General features: G+C 46.8%; 2 protein-coding genes across 2 annotated transcripts; both read left to right on the top strand.

The window, feature by feature from the left end:
* The first annotated feature begins 842 nt into the window (after positions 1–842).
* On the top strand, positions 843–6,468 carry LOC120426705 (uncharacterized protein K02A2.6-like). The gene is made up of 2 exons (XM_039591485.1): positions 843–4,484; positions 6,343–6,468. The coding sequence occupies exons 1-2, from the start codon at positions 843–845 to the stop codon at positions 6,466–6,468; spliced, it is 3,768 nt and encodes a 1,255-aa protein (XP_039447419.1).
* A 2,756-nt stretch (positions 6,469–9,224) lies between these two features.
* LOC120426715 (uncharacterized) lies at positions 9,225–13,296 on the top strand. Its single transcript, XM_039591491.2, has 3 exons — positions 9,225–9,278; positions 9,902–10,059; positions 10,351–13,296. Exons 1-3 carry the CDS (start codon positions 9,225–9,227, stop codon positions 12,731–12,733), a joined length of 2,595 nt encoding a protein of 864 aa, XP_039447425.2. The 3' UTR covers positions 12,734–13,296.
* The last annotated feature ends 6,365 nt before the right edge of the window (positions 13,297–19,661 follow it).

Below are 19,661 nucleotides of genomic sequence, written 5' to 3'. Positions count from 1 at the left end.
ACACACACTCGCACACGCTCAGAGGAGAGCAGTCTCGCTCAGTACGCCGTACAGTAAAGTCGTGCATTAATAAACGCTAGTTAAAAAAGTACTTTCGAGTGATTATTTCACATCCGGCTTCGCCTCATAACATGGAAGTTGCCGTGGCTTCTTGAGTGTTTTCTGGCGTCATTCGGTCGTAAAATCGCGGAAAACTCGGAAAAAACGGACTCTGTGAAAAAGTGAAAGGACGCAACGGTCCGCCATTTTGTTTCTCGTGTGAAAATTTTTTGCCTGTCCTCATAGAAATGGATGCCAACCAGTTTAAGCAGTTCATGGCGCAACAAGCGACCATGATGGACAAAATGATCGAGAAAATCCGTGTGCGGGAAGCACCGGCCGGAGCACCGGTTCTACCGGTTCCGACGCCGTCACCGCTGATGGTGGACGGTGATATGGAAGAAAATTTTGACTTCTTCGAGAGAAGTTGGGAGGAGTACGTCAAGGCCACAAGCATGAACACGTGGCCAGCCACAGCGGACAAACAAAAAGTCAGCTACCTGCTCTCCGTAATCGGAGAACCGGCCAGGAAGAAATTTTTCAATTTCGAACTAACCGAGGCCGAGCGTGCCACGCCGGCACTGGCCTTGAAGGCGATTCGTGAGAAGGTGGTTCCCAAGAGGAACGTGATCGTGGACCGCCTAGAGTTTTTCTCTGCCACGCAATCTAGCCGCGAATCGGTCGACGAATACTCAACCCGGCTGAAGACCCTGGCGAGAGTCGCCAAACTCGGAACGTTGAATGAGGAGCTCATAACCTACAAGCTGATAACCTCAAACAAGTGACCGCAGCTGAGATCGAAGATGTTGGCCATGACGGATCTCACCCTGGAGAAGGTCGTGGACATGTGCAGGGCCGAGGAGATAACGGCCAAACGCAGCCAAGACCTGGCTGTACCGGATGCGGAGGTCAACAAGGTGGCCAAGTCGAAGTTTCGCCGGAAGTCGCAACAGCTGCCTCTCTGCAAATTTTGCGGAGACGAACACGACTTCACAAAAGGAAGCTGCCCTGCACTCGGGAAGAGATGCCGTCGGTGCAACGGTAAAAACCACTTCGAGAAAGCGTGCCGAGTGAAGCGCGGGTCCAGCAAGAAGAGTTCGCGGAAAGTGAAAGAAGTGAAGGACGAAAGTGAATCGGAGGAAGAGTCCGACGTCGATGCGTCGTCGGAAGACAGTAGTGAGGAATTTGAAATCGGGAAGATCATCGACAACTCCGACAAGGGCGGAAGTGTGTCAGCAGAGTTGGAGCTGAAAATCAGTGACAAGTGGAGAAAAGTGATTAGTGAGTTGGACACAGGTGCCAACACAAGCCTGATTGGCCAAGAGTGTCTCGTGAAGCTGTACGGAGGAAAGTGTCCAATTATTTTTCCGTCGAAGATGCGACTCCAGAGCTTCGGCGGAAATCCGATCAAGGTGTTGGGCGAGGTTAAGATTCCGTGCCGTCGGTCCGGAAGGAAGTATCGATTGGTGCTTCAAGTGGTGGAAGGCGCTCACCGACCTCTTCTGTCGGCAAAAGTGTCCCGTGTGCTCGGATTTGTCAAGTTCTGCAAATCGGTTTGCTTCGGTGGACCCGATTCAACCTCGCCAGACAAGCTGCTCAAGGTATACCGTGTGGAGGCCCAGAAGATAGTCGACAAACACCAAAGCCTCTTCGATGGGTACGGAAAGCTCGACGGTGAAGTCTCGTTGGAGGTTGACCACACCGTGCCACCGTCGATTCAGCCACCACGGCGTGTACCGATTGCCCTGCGCGGTCAGCTGAAGAAGGAGTTGGAAGTGCTGGAAAAGGAAGGAATCGTTGTGAAGGAGCCGAGACACACTGACTGGGTCAGTAATATCGTCATCGTCCAGCGAGGTGACCAGTCCAAGAAGAGCCTTCGTGTGTGCCTCGATCCAGTTCCCCTCAACAAGGCACTGAAGCGACCTAACCTTCAGTTTGTGACCCTCGACGAAATCCTGCCAGAGTTGGGGAAGGCCAAGGTCTTCTCTACCGTCGATGCCAAGAAAGGATTTTGGCATGTGGTCCTGGATGAACCGAGCAGCCAGCTGACGACGTTCTGGACTCCATTTGGCAGATACCGCTGGGTACGTCTACCCTTTGGTATTGCACCGGCTCCGGAAATATTCCAGATGAAGCTGCAGGGGGTTATTCAAGGCTTGCCCGGTGTCGAGTGCATCGCCGATGATCTGCTCGTGTTCGGAGTCGGAGATACCTTTGAAGACGCGCTAGCAAACCACAACGTCTGTCTCGAGAAGCTGCTCTGTCGCCTTAAGGAGCACAACATCAAGCTGAACAAGGAAAAGCTGAAACTGTGCGAGACCTCCGTGAAATTCTACGGTCACGTACTGACGAACAAGGGACTCCAGCCAGACGAGACGAAAATCTCAACCATCCGTAACTATCCTACTCCCACGGACCGCAAAGCTGTGCACCGTTTTATCGGAATGGTCAACTACCTGAGCAGATTCATCCCAAACTTGAGTGCGAACCTCACGAGTCTGCGAAAGCTCATCGTGGAATCCCAGCCGTGGCAGTGGACGAAAGTTGAAGCAGAGGAGTTCGAACGGGTCAAATCTCTTGTCTCGGACACCGACACACTCCGTTACTACGATGTTAACCAGCCAATTACCGTGGAGTGCGACGCCAGTTGCTTTGGATTGGGCGTAGCTGTGTACCAAGGGGACGGAGTAGTTGGGTACGCTTCTCGAACGTTGACACCGACAGAACAAAATTACGCGCAGATCGAGAAGGAGCTTCTTGCGATCTTGTTCGCATGCATTCGCTTCGATCAACTTATCGTCGGCAACCCGAAAGCAGTCATCAAGACCGACCATAAGCCGCTCCTGAACATCTTCAACAAGCCCCTCCTTGCTGCTCCTCGCCGGCTGCAGCACATGCTGCTGAACCTCCAACGCTATCGGCTGACGGTCGAATACGTAACTGGAAAGGACAACGTTGTGGCCGACGCTCTCTCTCGGGCCCCGACCAGAGACGACCAGCCGTGGGACCAGTACAAGAAACTGCACATCTACAAAGTGTTCGAGGAGCTGGAAGACGTGAAGCTGAAGAACTTTCTAAGCATTTCGGATAGCCGCTTGGATGAAGTAATGAAGGAGACAGAAAAGGATCAAACGATGCAGCGAGTCATCGAGTACGTGCAGCGTGGCTGGCCGGCGTCGGCCGAACGGGTTCCGGACAGCGTGAGGATTTATTTTGGATACCGGAACGAACTCTCGACGCAGAACGGCATCGTCTTTCGAGGCGATCGCATCTTGGTGCCGCAGGTTCTTCGACGCAAGCTGATTGATTGTTGCCACATTAGTCACAACGGAATCGAAGCAACGCTGAAGCTGGCCAGGGCCAACCTTTTCTGGCCGGGCATGAGTTCGCAGATCACGGACGTCGTAAAGAGCTGCAGTGTCTGCGCCAAGTTTGCGGCTTCACAGCCACACCCACCGATGATCAGCCACAGCATCCCGGTACACCCGTTTCAAATGGTCTCGATGGACGTCTTCTTCGCTGAGTACCGTGGGCACCGACGCAACTTCCTGGTTACTGTGGACCACTATTCAGATTTCTTCGAGGTCGACATTCTGAAGGATTTGACGCCACAGTCGGTCATAGCGGCATGCCAGGAAAACTTCGCTCGACATGGAAGGCCGCAGAGGGTGCTAACCGACAACGCTACAAACTTCGTGAACAAGCAGATGATGAAGTTTGCCGAGGACTGGGACTTCGAGCTAGTAACATCAGCGCCGCACCACCAGCAAGCAAACGGTAAGTCCGAAGCCGCCGTCAAAATTGCCAAGCGCCTGCTTGCGAAAGCAAACGAAACTGGAACGGACTTCTGGTTCGCTCTGTTGCACTGGAGGAACATCCCAAACAAGATTGGGTCCAGTCCCGTCGCCCGTTTGTTTTCACGCTCAACGCGATGTGGCGTTCCGAGCACGGCAGCGAACTTGGTTCCGAAGGTGGTGGAGAATGTGCCTGCGTCAATCGAGGAGAATCGTAAGCGGATCAAGTACCAGTACGACAAGAAAGCTCGTAACCTACCTGAGCTGGAAACTGGGTCTCCGGTTTTCGTGCAGCTGACACCGCAAACGTCGAAGCTGTGGACACCTGCTGTCATCTCCAACCGCCTCAGCGAGCGCTCGTACACAGTGGAAGTGAATGGAAAGGACTACCGTCGCAGCCTGGTTCACCTGAAGCCACGTAAAGAACATTCCACATCGCCTGCCCGTCTGTCGCCAACTGTTCCAGAACCAAGAGCTGTCCAACCGGATCACCCCGAAGCTGATGCCACTCGCAGTTCGACTTCGGTTGAACTTGATTGTCAACTGCCCGCAGCTAGCCCGTTAGAACCAACGATTGCTGTGATGCCACCGCCAGGATCGTCGAATACAACGCCGTCGGAGACAACACGTGATCGACATTCAACGCTGCCTGTAGTTCCAGCGTCGCGACCAAAGCGACAAACAAAAATCCCGGAAAAGCTGAAGAATTTTGTTTTGTAACGTTTAGTTTAAAGTGGGGAGGATGTTGTATGTTCACCTATCTTACACAATCTTGACCACACTCACACACACACTCGCACACGCTCAGAGGAGAGCAGTCTCGCTCAGTACGCCGTACAGTAAAGTCGTGCATTAATAAACGCTAGTTAAAAAAGTACTTTCGAGTGATTATTTCACATCCGGCTTCGCCTCATAACAGAAACTGAAATTGTTTCAATTATTAAGATCTTTGAAAAACATATTTTTGTCCTTATTTGGGTATCAAAATATTGAAAACTCATTATTTTTTATTACCAAAAAATAAAAAAAAAGATTATCATAAAAAAGTTCAAAATAAACCTTGATTTTGGAAAAGTATAAAATCACTATAAACTCATTATTTCAATCAAACGTCAAAATTACCCCCCACTAGAGGGCGCTCAATCTTTGGGTGATGTTTTCATTATAACCTACAGCGAGTAAATTGATTTGAAATTTGAAATTGTTTTATTTCATCATAAAATCGACATTAATAGCAAATTATACCATTTTCAGGTAAGAAATAAATAGCTTAATTGATATAAACGAAAATATTTTTGTGATGGCCGATTTAACCTGTTCATTATCTGATTCAAAATAAGGGAATATTTTAATCAACCAAAACCTAACTAATCAATTGAGAATGTAGATTATTCAAGTGGACAAATATTTTTTAAAGTCACTTCTACCATAAAAGCAAAGATCTGCTTGAAAAATGATAATTGGATTGATTTTCAAAATTTGCAATCTAACCTCATTCTCGCGTTTTCAATCCGGATCTCAGAATTTTCAATGAAAAAGGCAACTTGGCAAAAAAATCAAAAGGTCAGTCGATAAAGCTTTTTATTTCTTACCTCCTGTTAACTTTATTTTATTCCAAAAGATCAATTTTCTTTTAAAAAACCTTGAAATAGTTTTCACTCTCCTTTGCACTTATCGCGCAAAAACGTAAACGTAACCTTGCACCAAAGTTCTCCTACTCGAATGTAGGTGGCGAATAGAGTTTTTAGCTTTGGTTTTGGGGGCCTATACAATTGCATACGACGATGCACCGGTTCGGAACCGGTTTGACAAGAATTCAGCAGCAAGAAACAAGAATTCTGGAGTTATGAAAATGGACCCTATCAAACCAAGCAATATTACTATTGCATCTTACCATTCCCTTTTGATAGTGTCAACCACAGACAACAGACGTAGCGGCTAGAACAAAATAATTTGAAAATCGTGTGTAAAAACATGGCAGCCGCATCCAGCTTATCTACTAGCGCCATCTGTTAGCCTATTGCCACTCTCTAAAGCAGCCATGATGGTTTTCTGAGAAGGTGTGTTTGAAAATGCATCACCTAGAAATATTTTAAAAATATATTATTTCAATTTTTCGAAAAAAATTTAAACAGGTAAAGATTATGTTTTTATGCTATAGTAAATCTACTTTAATTGTTAATTAACACGATTTACGAGCACATCGATGTTTTTTTTCATGTAATTATCGATATTAAAAAAATAGTCTAGTTTGATGCTTTTATAAACACAGCAACCAAGGCCGCGCTTGAGGCTGTCAAATTCTTGCTGGTTGTGTTTATAAACAAAACCAACAGAGGAGAGCGAAAAGGAGGAGGAGACCCGGTGAAAATCGGGAGGATGGGCAAGCGTTTCTTGGACAATCCGGAACTGGTTCCGATAAAGTCTGGAAGCCATCGGCGCCGTCAGCAAGAGCTATTATCACGGCCAACCCCGTAAACGTTTTGACCCAAACTACCGCATTCCGAAGATTATCTCCGGAACCGACAAACCAACTACCACGATCACTTCAACCCTCACCTCCAAGACACCAACCTCTTCAACGCCCTCAAAACCCACCCCACCTTCAAGTGCCGCCACTTCCGGCGAACCCTGATCGCCATACCAAAGGCCTAAATCTTGAATGTTCTCTCCAGCGCGTCAGTTTCCCCCATCGGATTTCCAGTGCAAGCGATCCTCAAACACCCCCACACCTTCCCCTTCCCGTCCTCTTCCATGAGTGGCACCAGGTTCAAGAAGCGTAGCCCCGTCATAGAGGTCATTTTGCGAATCATGCTGACAAGGAACACAAATAACGACGCCGTACTCCAATCGGCAATCCGTCGGGGCTAAAATCGGTTCAGGAACCAAGTTTTGGCCACTTTGGTTGCCTCACATTTGTCAAGCAGCTGCAAGCGCGAGAGATTTTGTTGAAATCGGCCGAAATCAACTTTTCATCCAGAACAAACGATTATAAACGTTGAAAACAAACAAAATGGAAAATGACAGTTGGCGGAAAGCGATATTTTGACAGCGGGCAATGTGTCAGGACAAAGCGACTGCAGCGCCACAAACGGATTGCCACAACTAAAAAAACTGTAGCAATGATTTACACAAGGGAAGAATCGAGCCCAAACGTCTGTTGTCTGTGTGTCAACTTCAAACCTTCATCCATTGCGCAATTAACCCATAATTTCCGCTATAGTCTTCAAGCGGAATCGTCGTCGACTTTCTTCGCCTTACTATCACTGAACCACGGCGCGATATTGTTCTCACATTTTTTTTAGCTTCAACGACCGATTGTTATTCACGCACTTATAAAAATACTTGTTCTGTTTCGCGGCTTTGTGAAAAATACACGTGTGCCCAGTCACGGCGTTCTCGCTGGTTTCTTACAGAATTCTAGCAGAGCAAAATTATTCTTACTCCCGGTCACGGAAATTTCTAGCAGAAGTCGTTCTGTTAGAATCCTGCTAGAATGATTCTAGCAGGCCTGCCAGACTTCTGTTAGAATTTTGCTAGAATATTCTCATAGAGCGAAATCTGTAAGAATTGCGAGGGGTAGCTCACTTCGCGTTAGAACAATAAAAAGCACAAAAAGTAGCTCGAAATTCACAAAAGCGACGATTTTTTTCACAACGCCACGAGAAGGCAACAAAAGGAAAGCTAACGCGCGTTAAGGCTCTTAAGGCGTGTTGCTTCTGCTCGAATGTGAGCAGAGATAAATCGATCTTGCAACTTTGCCTTGCCAGTTCGAGCAGTTTTTGCTCGGTTTTGGCAACACGGTGATTGTTGTGATTTTGTCAAGCAGTTTGGCTGTCAAAATTCTGAAAATAACAATCTCGCTAGAAAAACATTGAAATGTTCGATTATTTTTACTTGGACTTGACTTGTTCCAGTAGCAGCAGAAGAAGGATCAAAACGATCGTGTTTCTACTCGATGCCTATCCAGTGCGACCGAGTCGTGGATGCTGTGAAATGCGGAAGAAGAGTGGGTTCCAGAGGTTCCGCGCTGCAAATTTTTAAACGCGGCGCCAACAAGCTGCTGTTTGGGCTGAATCCACGCTCCGGCAAGGCCGACCACATGCTCAACAAAACGCGCTGTGTCACCTATAGCTCGTGGCTGCCGGAGAACGCGATTCGGAAACCTACCCGCGATCATGCGCCAGCCAAACTTGAACCAGCAGGTCTTAGGACTGTTTACTCAGAACAAGCTGATTACGAACGAGATCCGGCAGGGATTCGTGGAGTGTTTGGAGAGTGAGTGGGTTAGCGAGTTCCAGCAGCAGGAGGACGAGCTGAACAAGTTTCAGGGGGTTGGTGGCGGATCGAGTGTGGAGTTGCATATCACGGAGGAAATCGTGGCATTGCTAGCAAGTGACTCCGAATAACACTACCTGCTGGGGTTTGAGCTGGACAAGGAACTCCAGTTGACGTACCTGTAAACAGGCAAGTCGCCCACGAACGCCTTATCGAGAACGCGTACGGCCTGTTCTACACAGAAAAAAATATTTCTGTAAATTTACATTATTTATCATGTACCAAAAGGTATCATGATAAATGATGTATATTTACATTAGGTTCATTGGAAATTTACATTAGATTCATTGGAAATTTACATTAGTTTTGAAAATTTACATTAGTTTTGGAATTTACATTAGTTTTGAAATTTACATTAGTTCAAATCAACTAATTCTGATTGGCCAATGGGAATGAGAAGCTCGACTTGGATTGCAGTAGGAAAAGGGTGTGGCCTATGTTCTATTTTAAAATGAGTGAAGCGAGCAGCAAAAGGAAACGCAGGTAGGGGCGTCCCCTTTCCCCTTTCTCGTCGATGGCCAAATGGAATAACGCTGGACTGGAATCGAACGGACGACGGGTAGAATGCTCGGTGTTACTGCTGCTACCCGCTGCCGACTGAGCCATCTTCGCATTTTTTAAACGAGCGACTAAAGGATCAACTTGTTCAGGTCGAGGCTCAGGCAGTAGGCCAGCGAAGTATGAGAGCGATAGAAAGAGAACCAAATATTTCTATTTTTAGTTTGGGTAGTCAACGTTTGGCAGAAATACATTGGATATATGTGTTCGAGCCTGAACCTGTCAGCTCGAAGAAAATTTTGGTTTGGTTTTGGCAGCACTGCGCTTGCTGTGATGACAACTGCCACGAAGGTGGCAACCCAGCCTGCGTCGTTGCCAACAGCGAAAAAGACGCGCGCAACGACGTGTGCTCGGCAGCAAGCGAGACAGAGCTGGCAACAGCGCGTCGACGACGACGCCGTGAAGGGATCGCGCGAAACGACGTGCGCGGCAAAAACGCGCCGTTGACGACGGCCTGAGCGAGAGAGAGAAAGGGAGAACGAACGGCGCACAAAGATGTTCGTGGAAGAGTTTTGGCGCGCAACGAAAGAGAACGACGAGGACGAGCCTGTGCGTCGGAACAAGTGAAGATTTAAGTCTATCGCAAGCAGCCGAACCGGTCGGACGTTAAGTCGAGCGCGTCGCGATCGTCGGAAGAGACGCTAAGTTTTACCACTAAAATTAAGTTATGTTTAGTTAATAGATTAGTGAAGAGAAATTGTAGTGTTTTCTGTTTGCCTGCGATACTTCCGATCCTCCCAACTGGTTCCCCAAGTCCGCCTGAGCCTGTGAAAAAAGACGCCATGGTCCAAACGACCCGGATAAATTGAACCAGAAGTGCCGGGGTTTGCGGGAACTGTGAAGGACAAACGGCGGAGGGTCGTTTCTATCGCGGCAAGTGGGCACAAGGCCCAAAGAAAGGAAAAAGCCGCTGCGAAGAAAGTGAAAAAGACGCCATCTTGGCAAAGTGAAAAAGGCGACGCCATTTTGGAATCGACCAGAATGCGTCCGAAGAGCAAGTGTAAAAAGTGCTAAGCGACGCCATCTTGGATGCGTCCAGAACCTTCTGAAGCCGGAAAAAGGTTCCGGAAAGAAGGTTCGAGTGAAGTGAAGTTCCGGCCAAGAGGACACAAAGTTCCCCCAAGTACCGCGATTACAGACTTGGCTGTTTTCCGTGCTTGGTTCGGACACAGGGTCCGATCGTTGGTGTCCCTCTTGTGCCGGAAACTGCCCTAAGGTGCCTGCAGCAACTCCCGGGAGCGGCGCTGAGCAAGGACGCGACGACTCCAGAGAAGAAGAAGCGGAAGTTGCAGGCAGAGAAGGAAGGAGCTTTCGGGAAGTGGTCCTGGAAGTGAACACCGAGAAGAGGAGCGAATACCTTCTGCGAACTTGGTCCGGAAGTGAAGACGCTCGAAGTGAGAAGGCTTTCGCGAAACTGGTTCCGGAAGAAAACGCGAAGAAGTGGTTCCGGAAAAGGTGCGCAGAACGTTTTGGAAAGTGGTTCCGGGAGTTCGTCGCAGAGAGAAGGTGAAGGCGAACGGTTCCAGCAGCCGTTCCGTAACAGTGCCCTGCCACTGAAGCAACGGTGGTCGAAGAGCTGCGTCCGAGGAAGTCACCGGAAAGGCTGGTGAACTCGGAGAAGGCGGCCACACGGAAGAAGATCGATCGGTAAGAAGCCCGGTCACGACGAGCACTGCGTGATCCTCAGCGGAGCAGTAAGTGCAAAGGAGATGAAGCGGTTCGACGAAGTCGTCCACCAGCGTGAGCTGGCTCAAGGTAAGCTCGTTACAATTCTCGCAAGTTTGGAAAACAATTCGGAGCTTACTTGGGCCACGTTGAAGACGTGCCAGAAGGAGGTAGAAGTCGCGTACGATGCGTACCATACGGCGTACGGGCAGATCCTTGGCATGGTTCCGTCAACATCACGGGACGAGCAAGATGCCCTCTACGACGCCTTCGACGACCTGCACACAGAGGTCCTGACGGTCATCGAAGAGAAGCTGCCAGAAGTGAGCCAGCCCACACGACGAAGAAACGCGTACACGCCTGGTGTACCACAATGGGTGGACGAGACAACGAACCCAACAACCGTTAAGATCGTCGGATGCGCCAACGAGGCGGCCATCGACGAACCCCAGAAGCGTTCCGGGAAGCTGCTGTCAGAGCAGCTGGACACGGAAGATCGGGTACGACCGGAGTGTACCATCCCGCATGGTGAACGGTCAGAGAACAACCACAAGATCGAAAAGCCCAAGACAATCATCGACACATGCAAGATCGCTGACGAGGACTCGTCACATCCCACCAAGAAGCCACCCGGACAGAACGCAACGGATGATCCGGGTCAGCAGAAGATGGTCTTGACCGCCGGAAGTGAGCCGGCACAGAAGTGCGACGTGTGCGGACTAGGCCAGCACAAGAGCTGGAAGTGTCCGCAATTCCTGGAGAAGACAGTCCCCGAACGGCTGTTCAAGACAAAAGAGAAGAGCCTCTGCTTCAACTGCCTCCGGACGGGACATACCCCGGCGCAGTGTGTGTCCATCGGAGCGTGCGCGACGTGCAAGAAGCGTCACCACACCCTGCTGCACGCCGAGTGCCGGAGAAACCCCAAGCAACCGACAACACAAACGAAGGTGGAGCAACCTGGTGCTCCACAACAAGCCGACACGAGTCCAGTGACGCCAGAAGCCAGCTCCTCTGGACAAGGACAACTAGCGCCAGACGCGCTGTCAGCCGTCGCGGACTCTCGGAATAAACCCTGCAGCCCACACCCCTGCAGTTGTTTATTAATAACTACACAACATGAACTGGACAGACACCACGCGAACGAGTTGGCTGACATCGAAGAGCAGTCACGTTCCAACACCATGGCGATTCCTGCTGGAGTTCAACTCGCCGTCAGAGTCAACTTGGTGGCTCTGCGCGAGACGAGCTTCAGCCAGGTCTTGGACAGCACGATTGGAAGTGGCGCAGCACACGAAGAAGCGGTCCTGATTCAAGGCACGGAGTTTGAGGATCAACCCAACTTGGAGCAGCACACCGAAGCCTGCGCACGAGAAGTTGGTGAAACCTACAAGGAAACAAGTTTAGTGAGTGATCAAACAGCACAAGGAAGATTTTACCTGCTGTTCCAGGCGATGCTACGCACATCGAAGACAACGCTGGCTTTCCAAGCCGAGCGTTTCCAAGGAGGAGAGACAAGGTGCAGCGCCCGGCTGCAATCAACGCTCTTGACGGCGGCGCGTACAAGTACGCCGCACAAGGCTGCTGCAGTTGGCACACAGCTGAGGTTTGATGAGCGTTCAAAGCATCGAGCAACTGCAGCACCAGTGATTATGAAGAAGACGAAGAGTGGCTCTGGAAGAACCCACCCACACCAGCGGTCGGTGTGCGCCGACCCACTGACGAAGAGGACATTTGGAGCCGCTGAAGATCGTCCAAGTGGAAGCGAAACAAGATGCCGGTTTCCGACAATCGGCAAGCAACAGGAAGCACTGAAGTTCATCCTTCAAGTCGTCCAGTCCTTTTGGCAGCCCCTGCGATTGTCAACTGCGCCTGTACGAAACAACACGACCTGTAAGTACTACACGAAGTTAAGCAACGGGATGACACAAGTTCGCAGCTGGTCGAAGCCAAAGAAGCCCCCCGAAGAAACAACTCAAGACTTGCCTGATACTTTTGGACAACAGACGGGAGCCGGAATGACTAGAAGGCGGAAGTGTGACCTCTGGATTGCATGGAGGTCACTTGCAGTTCTTCGCGGGTGGAGGATGTTCGAGCCTGAACCTGTCAGCTCGAAGAAAATTTTGGTTTGGTTTTGGCAGCACTGCGCTTGCTGTGATGACAACTGCCACGAAGGTGGCAACCCAGCCTGCGTCGTTGCCAACAGCGAAAAAGACGCGCGCAACGACGTGTGCTCGGCAGCAAGCGAGACAGAGCTGGCAACAGCGCGTCGACGACGACGCCGTGAAGGGATCGCGCGAAACGACGTGCGCGGCAAAAACGCGCCGTTGACGACGGCCTGAGCGAGAGAGAGAAAGGGAGAACGAACGGCGCACGAAGATGTTCGTGGAGGAGTTTTGGCGCGCAACGAAAGAGGACGACGAGGACGAGCCTGTGCGTCGGAACAAGTGAAGATTTAAGTTCATCGCAAGCAGCCGAACCGGTCGGACGTTAAGTCGAGCGCGTCGCGATCGTCGGAAGAGACGCTAAGTTTTACCACTAAAATTAAGTTATGTTTAGTTAATAGATTAGTGAAGAGAAATTGTAGTGTTTTCTGTTTGCCTGCGATACTTCCGATCCTCCCAACTGGTTCCCCAAGTCCGCCTGAGCCTGTGAAAAAAGACGCCAATATGATTTACATTAAATAGGAATTTACAGGAAGCCGAACACGGGTAGAAATTCATCAGATTTGAGTTTCCATGCTCAACGTTTCCATTACATTCATGATTTACATTAGATTTAGATTTACATTGGAGTAATTTCCATGACTTTTTACTCTTTACATCATATTTCAACATTACATTGAGTGAGTTTACATAAGAAACAGTAATTTCGTGCTGTGTAAATTTACATATTTTTTTCTGTGTACTCCCTGTGCTACAATAGTCGAATGGCAGCTGCAACGACATCATGTGCCGTTATATCCAAGGTCTACCCTTTGAGGACGTCGCCAGCCCACACATGCAGGACCAGATGACGGGCTTGCTGAAGTCGTGATCGAGTTGAAGCTAACCTCCGACAAGAGTTTCGCAGTTTGGGAATCGGTGTAAAATTTTGCTGCGAGCCCGACAGTCAGCAGCAGGAACATGAGCAAACGATCGACGAGATGTCCAATCACCACTACAGTACGACCCTCTCTGGCTGGGAGGCAACACTTATACACAATCATAAACTGTTAACTCGGGATTCCAATCATCTTGCAGAAAATAGAATAAAAATTTAACGGGTTGGGGTTATTGGGTAGTGTTTTATTAGATTTACATTTTTTAAAAGAAGAGACGAGTCCATCAACACCTTATCGAAAAAATCTACATCAACTTCATTTGAAATTTACATGTCATCCAACGTAAACGTTCCCAGGCAAAATATTTCGAAAAAGTGTAAATTTCCGTTGAAAATAACGTAAATTTACCGGAGGAACAATTTTTTTTGCTCCGCTAAATCTAAAATCCGATGTAAATTTCAAACGCATTTGATATCGATTGCGGTTCAAAAATTAGTCGGAATCTAGATCCAGCGAAGCGAAATAAGTGATTGGGATTTCGCTTAATGTTGGAGGTACACAGAAAAAAATATGTGAATTTACTCGACACGGAAAAACTGAATCACATGTAAACTCAGTTGATGTAAACTTGAGATTCGATGTAAACGGTTGAATCACACGTAAAATCATGATTTTACATATAATTTGTTGCAAATTTACATCAAATTGCATTTGAATTTAAATGTTTAATGACGTGCAAAAGTGTTACATCATAAATGATGTAACAATCAGAAATATTTTTTTGTGTGTAGAAGAAACATAACGTCCTACACAGAAAAAATATGTAAATTTACACAGCACGTAATTACTGTTTCTTATGTAAACTCACTCAATGTAATGTTGAAATATGATGTAAAGAGTAAAAAGTCATGGAAATTACTCCAATGTAAATCTAAATCTAATGTAAATCATGAATCTAATGGAAACGCTGAGCATGGAAACTCAAATCTGATGGATTTCTACCCGTGTTCGGCTTCCTGTAAATTCCTATTCAATGTAAATCATACACACAAAAAAATCAGGCCTATTTGAATCGACAAAATATTTTGTTGTTTTCACTTGACGATTTTTTGTTGAAACAGATCTCAAAACCAACTGAAACAACTCAACATTTTGAGTTGAATCTACTCTGTGTGTTTTGCAAAATCTTTTTGGAAATATCAACAAAAATATTGCGTTGATTCTACAATAATCGGCGTTGAATCAACTTAACTATGTTTTTTGATTTTAATTAAATTTAATGCTGTTTACACGTGCCCGCTATATGTCAAAATGTTAAGTTTTTCTTGAATTTGATTTGAGTGGACAAGTTTTGTTCCGTGCGAGAATTTCGTTCGTGTGTTTGATCCCGATCCCGTCGTTTTATACAATGCGAGAAGTCAGTGCGCTATTCGGGCCGATTTCACCTCCACCAGCTAGGCCACCTCATCATCAACAATTGATATGCACAAGTTGCCATCTCTAGAAGTTAAAGATGTTTTGCAGATTCACGAAACTCCCCAACCACTCGACAGAACATGCTTGGTAAGCTGCTCTAGCATTTTACTTCAAATGACCCTTTTTAATCCTCTACCATCCTTGCAGACCTCTTCGGAAAACAACGTAACCACGGTTTACCGGAACGCCAATGACAACATGGCTCATTCAACGCGGGAGGCAACTTTACAAACTCGTCGGTTCATCAGGAGGCGGCGGTGCCACCAGGTGCGGTTCAAAAGCAGCGAAACGGCACACGGACCGAACAAGGTGCAACACTTGGAGGACCACATCGAATTGTTTTTTATACGATAAAAAAAATGCAAATATTAATAAATAATGACTATTTTTATTCCTATTCAACATTTGTTAATTCAATTGAAAGACTAACCTTATTTTGAAAAAAAATCAGGGTTGTTTCAACAAAAAATCGACGTTGCTTCAACAAAAATCTGATTTGAACGAGCTTCTGTCAAATTTTGATCAACAAAAAAACCCGATTTGAAACAACAAAACATGAGAGTTGATTTAATGCAAAAATTTTGTTGATTATATTCAACAAAATATTTTGTTGAATCAAACCTCGTACAGGCTGAATCTACAAAACATTTTTCTGCGTGTATATCCGATGTATTTCTGCCAAACGTTGACTTCAAAACTACCCGAACTAAAAATAGTTATATTTGGCTCTCTTTCTATCGCTCTCATACTTCGCTGGCCCACTGCCTGAGCCTCGACCTGAACAAGTTGATGCTTTTGCCGCTCGTTTATAAAATGCGAAGATGACTCAGTCGGCAGCGGGTAGCAGCAGTAACACCGAACATCCTACCCGTCGTCCGTTCGATTCCAGTCCAGCGTTATTCCACTTGGCCGTCGACGAGAAAGCGTCCCCTACCTGTGAAACAACTTTTTAAAATCGGAATTTCCTTTTGCTGCCCGCTTCAATAATTTTAAAATAGAACATAGGCCACACCCTTTTCCTACTGCAATCCAAGTCGAGCTTCTCATTCCCATTGGCTAATTAGATTTAGTTGATTTGAACTAATGTAAATTCCAAAAGTAATGTAAATTCCAAAACTAATGTAAATTTTCAAAACTAATGTAAATTTCCAATGAATCTAATGTAAATTTCCGATGAACCTAATGTAAATATACATCATTTATCATGATACCTTTTGGTACATGATAAATAATGTAAATTCACAGGAATATTTTTTTCTGTGTACAGGTTCATTGGAAATTTACATTAGATTCATTGGAAATTTACATTAGTTTTGAAAATTTACATTAGTTTTGGAATTTACATTAGTTCAAATCAACTAATTCTGATTGGCCAATGGGAATGAGAAGCTCGACTTGGATTGCAGTAGGAAAAGGGTGTGGCCTATGTTCTATTTTAAAATTATTGAAGCGGGCAGCAAAATGAAATTCGGATTTTAAAAAGTTGTTTCACAGGTAGGGGACGGACGCTTTCTCGTCGACGGCCAAGTGGAATAACGCTGGACTGGAATCGAACGGACGACGGGTAGGATGTTCGGTGTTACTGCTGCTACCCGCTGCCGACTGAGCCATCTTCGCATTTTATAAACGAGCGGCTAAAGCATCAACTTGTTCAGGTCGGACTCAGGCAGTGGGCCAGCGAAGCACTAGCGTGCCCAGGTCCTCAAGGAAGGTGGGGCAAAAATATTAGAGTTTTGAAAATTTCGTCGTTTATGGACACCCCCTGCCCAATTTTAGAACAAATTTCCGAGGATGGTGGGGCAACTGCCCCATGTTGCCCCACCCTGGGCACGCTAGTGCAGCGAAGTATGAGAGCGATAGAAAGAGAACCAAATATAACTATTTTTAGTTCGGGTAGTTTTGAAGTCAATGTTTGGCAGAAATACATTGGATATATGATTTACATTAAATGAGAATTTACAGGAATCTGAACCCGGGTAGAAATTCATCAGATTTAAGGTTCCATGCTCAACGTTTCCATTAGATTCATGATTTACATTAGATTTAGATTTACATTAGAGTAATTTCCATGACTTTTTGTTCTTTACATCATATCTCAACATTACATTGAGTGAGTTTACATCAGAAACAGCAATTACGTGCTGTGTAAATTTACATATTTTTTTCTGTGTAGGCTTGCGATTCTGGAACAGATCGTGCACCTTTTTCTTCATCTTGATTGGATAATCACTCTTCGACGGATGATGATAACTTCGATTGTCTGCCGGACGCTTGTCCCCCCGGAGGCGTTGCTCGGCATCGGCATATTAACGGGCGGTCCACCCTGGACCTCGACCGGCTGCATCGGCCGCTAGTGCATCGGTACACCGGGACCGCCCTGAGGCGGTGGTGAAAGTCCACCCGGTTCAGGCCGTTCAGCATTTGCGCAATCTGGGTGCTGTTCTGGAGCACGGCTCGAGCAGCTTGCGCCAGGTGATTCGACGACGTGTACCGTCGGAGGGTCTGTCCGATGGCGGAAACCGTCGATAGCTTAATCTTGACGATCTCTTAGGAGCAACAGGAGTTGCAGTTGAGTCTTTTTACCGGACGGACGCGTTTTTTAATTCGCTCTACACTTTATTTTTATTTACCTTCACTGACCCAGTCCACAAACGTAAACGTAAACATATTTATTTTTTTTGTCGCGCGTCGCGTGTGCACTTATTAACAAACGTAAGCAAAATGCAGTGCTATGTGCCGACGTGCTCTTCACCCTTCGACCAACAATACCTCTGGAACTGTACGGGCATTTGTAATCGAAAATTTCACGCAGCCTGTATTGGGGTCAAGCGTGGCTCCGAAGACGACTTGCAACTACATGTACTTCCTATATGCAGCCTTTGTCGAAATAACCTACATATGGAAATCGACATTAGAAAAATAATGCAGCATCATTTAGAAGGCAGTCATATGATCTTGACTCACATCAAGACCAATGACAAGACAAACCAAGAAGCCCTTAATGAACTGCATAATAAAATCATAGGCCTGCAGGAAGAAATTAAGAAATCTGCAGAAATCGCAAGTCGAATACTTTCGGCAGTATTAACACAGGCACCGGCAATGGACTTCCCCTTAAACGAAGTCAGAAAAGCATTTGAAGACACCACCTCGGACCAGAATCAAAAACTCGCTGAATCATTCTGCCGTATCCAGGAAATTACGTCATCCCACCGGGATGACATAATTAAGACAATTGCCTCAGCAGAAAAATGCCCCTCGGACATAATTTTAGCAGTCCACGATGAAGTGAGGGCCCTCACTTCATCCATCAATAAACTGCAAGACAATGAAATTGAAGTCCGGCAAAAATCACTGGCAGAAGAATTAAACGAACAAACCGTACTGGAAATCGAATCTGGCTGGCGACTTATCGGCAGCAAAAAAATTTGGAAGCCAGACTGGACCGACTTCGACGCCAGGCAGCGGACTCGCCGTCTTCAGGAAAAGGAAGCCGAAAAAGCACGTCGCCGCAACCGAAAACATCGTCAACAAATTCAGCACCAGCAACAACAACAATCACAACAACATCATCAGCAACGCCGGCAACAGCAACACCTGCAGCAACAACAATCACATCAACATCTTCGTCGGCAACAGCACCAGACCAACTGCAACTCTGACGCAGGCCGAAACCCAAGTACGCCACATTTTAACTTAAAGGACAATCAATTCGACCAGGACAACGCAAGTAGCAGCAACTTTTTCACTCATTCGTCAACCAAATTGTCCGACAAGGAACTTCTAGACCAGGCAAGGGTCGAATTTTCTGGCCAACCTCCAACTACATCGAATTCAAACTTCATCAACTTCCGAAAAGGGGAAACCATCAACCCCTACCGGAAGGAAAAAACGCCAATCGTCCCACCTCTAAACGCCACCACGCCGCAGCCAGCAAAAACGTCATCACAAACTCCTGAAGTAACAGACAGTATGTTCTGTCTGGACCCAATGAAGCCGCCCATAGTACGCCTAACTGAACAGTCTGCAGTCGGCGATGGCCGTTTCCTGCTGGCCAGACTCCGCGAAATTAAAGTCTATGACAATCTCAGACTATACTTGGCGTATCTGAAGGACCAAAAACCGGACGTCTGCATAGACGGACTAACACTAACCAGCATGCATGTCTTTTTTGCATCCAATGGCCTGCCTACTGAACCTGAACATCTTATGAACATCTTCATGGAATACAACTCCAACAAAGGTGACCAACAAAGGTAAACGCGGTGAAAAAATCAAAACAAACTGCTCGAATGATTTGACAACGAGATCTGTCATTTGCTGTTGACAGTTCTCGTTGTCAAAAATTCGAGCAGACTGAGCTGCGAATGCAAGAAAAGGCAACAGAAAAGGCGAGCTAACGCGCGTTAAAGCAAGAAAAGGTCAGATAGGGTTGGATAAGGTGAAATAAAGAGGAGCGAACGCCTTTTTTTTAAAAAAAAGGAATATCAACGCTCGACCAAGGCGGAAGTGAACCACCCCTCGAAGAATTGTGTTAGAATTTTGTGATCAAATTCTGACAGAGCAAAATCTGTCGAAAATGATGTCATTTCCGCCAAACCGCTTTGGGGTGAATGTGATTTCCGCATCTTGTCATTGAAATTGCTCAAGCAAGTTCATTTTTTCCAACGCTGAATTTTGCCTTGAATGGAGACTGCCTAATTTGGTAAGTAAAATGAACTTGGGTAACTCTAATCAACCCAAAATATACA

This window comes from Culex pipiens, chromosome 1 (assembly GCF_016801865.2).
Source record: "Culex pipiens pallens isolate TS chromosome 1, TS_CPP_V2, whole genome shotgun sequence".
Taxonomy (NCBI): Eukaryota; Metazoa; Arthropoda; class Insecta; order Diptera; family Culicidae; genus Culex; species Culex pipiens.
Note: the sequence above shows the minus strand (reverse complement) of the source record. Positions and strands in the feature narration are given on the sequence as shown.

Coding starts and splice junctions, on each gene's coding strand:
- LOC120426705 (XM_039591485.1), top strand. CDS start 843: ATGTTGGCCATGACGGATCTCACCCTGGAGAAGGTCGTGGACATGTGC. Junction 4,485..6,342: donor ATCGACATTCAACGCTGCCT/GTAGTTCCAGCG, acceptor CGCATTCCGAAG/ATTATCTCCGGAACCGACAA.
- LOC120426715 (XM_039591491.2), top strand. CDS start 9,225: ATGTTCGTGGAAGAGTTTTGGCGCGCAACGAAAGAGAACGACGAGGAC. Junction 9,279..9,901: donor AGAACGACGAGGACGAGCCT/GTGCGTCGGAAC, acceptor GTTCGGACACAG/GGTCCGATCGTTGGTGTCCC. Junction 10,060..10,350: donor TTCGGGAAGTGGTCCTGGAA/GTGAACACCGAG, acceptor AACTCGGAGAAG/GCGGCCACACGGAAGAAGAT.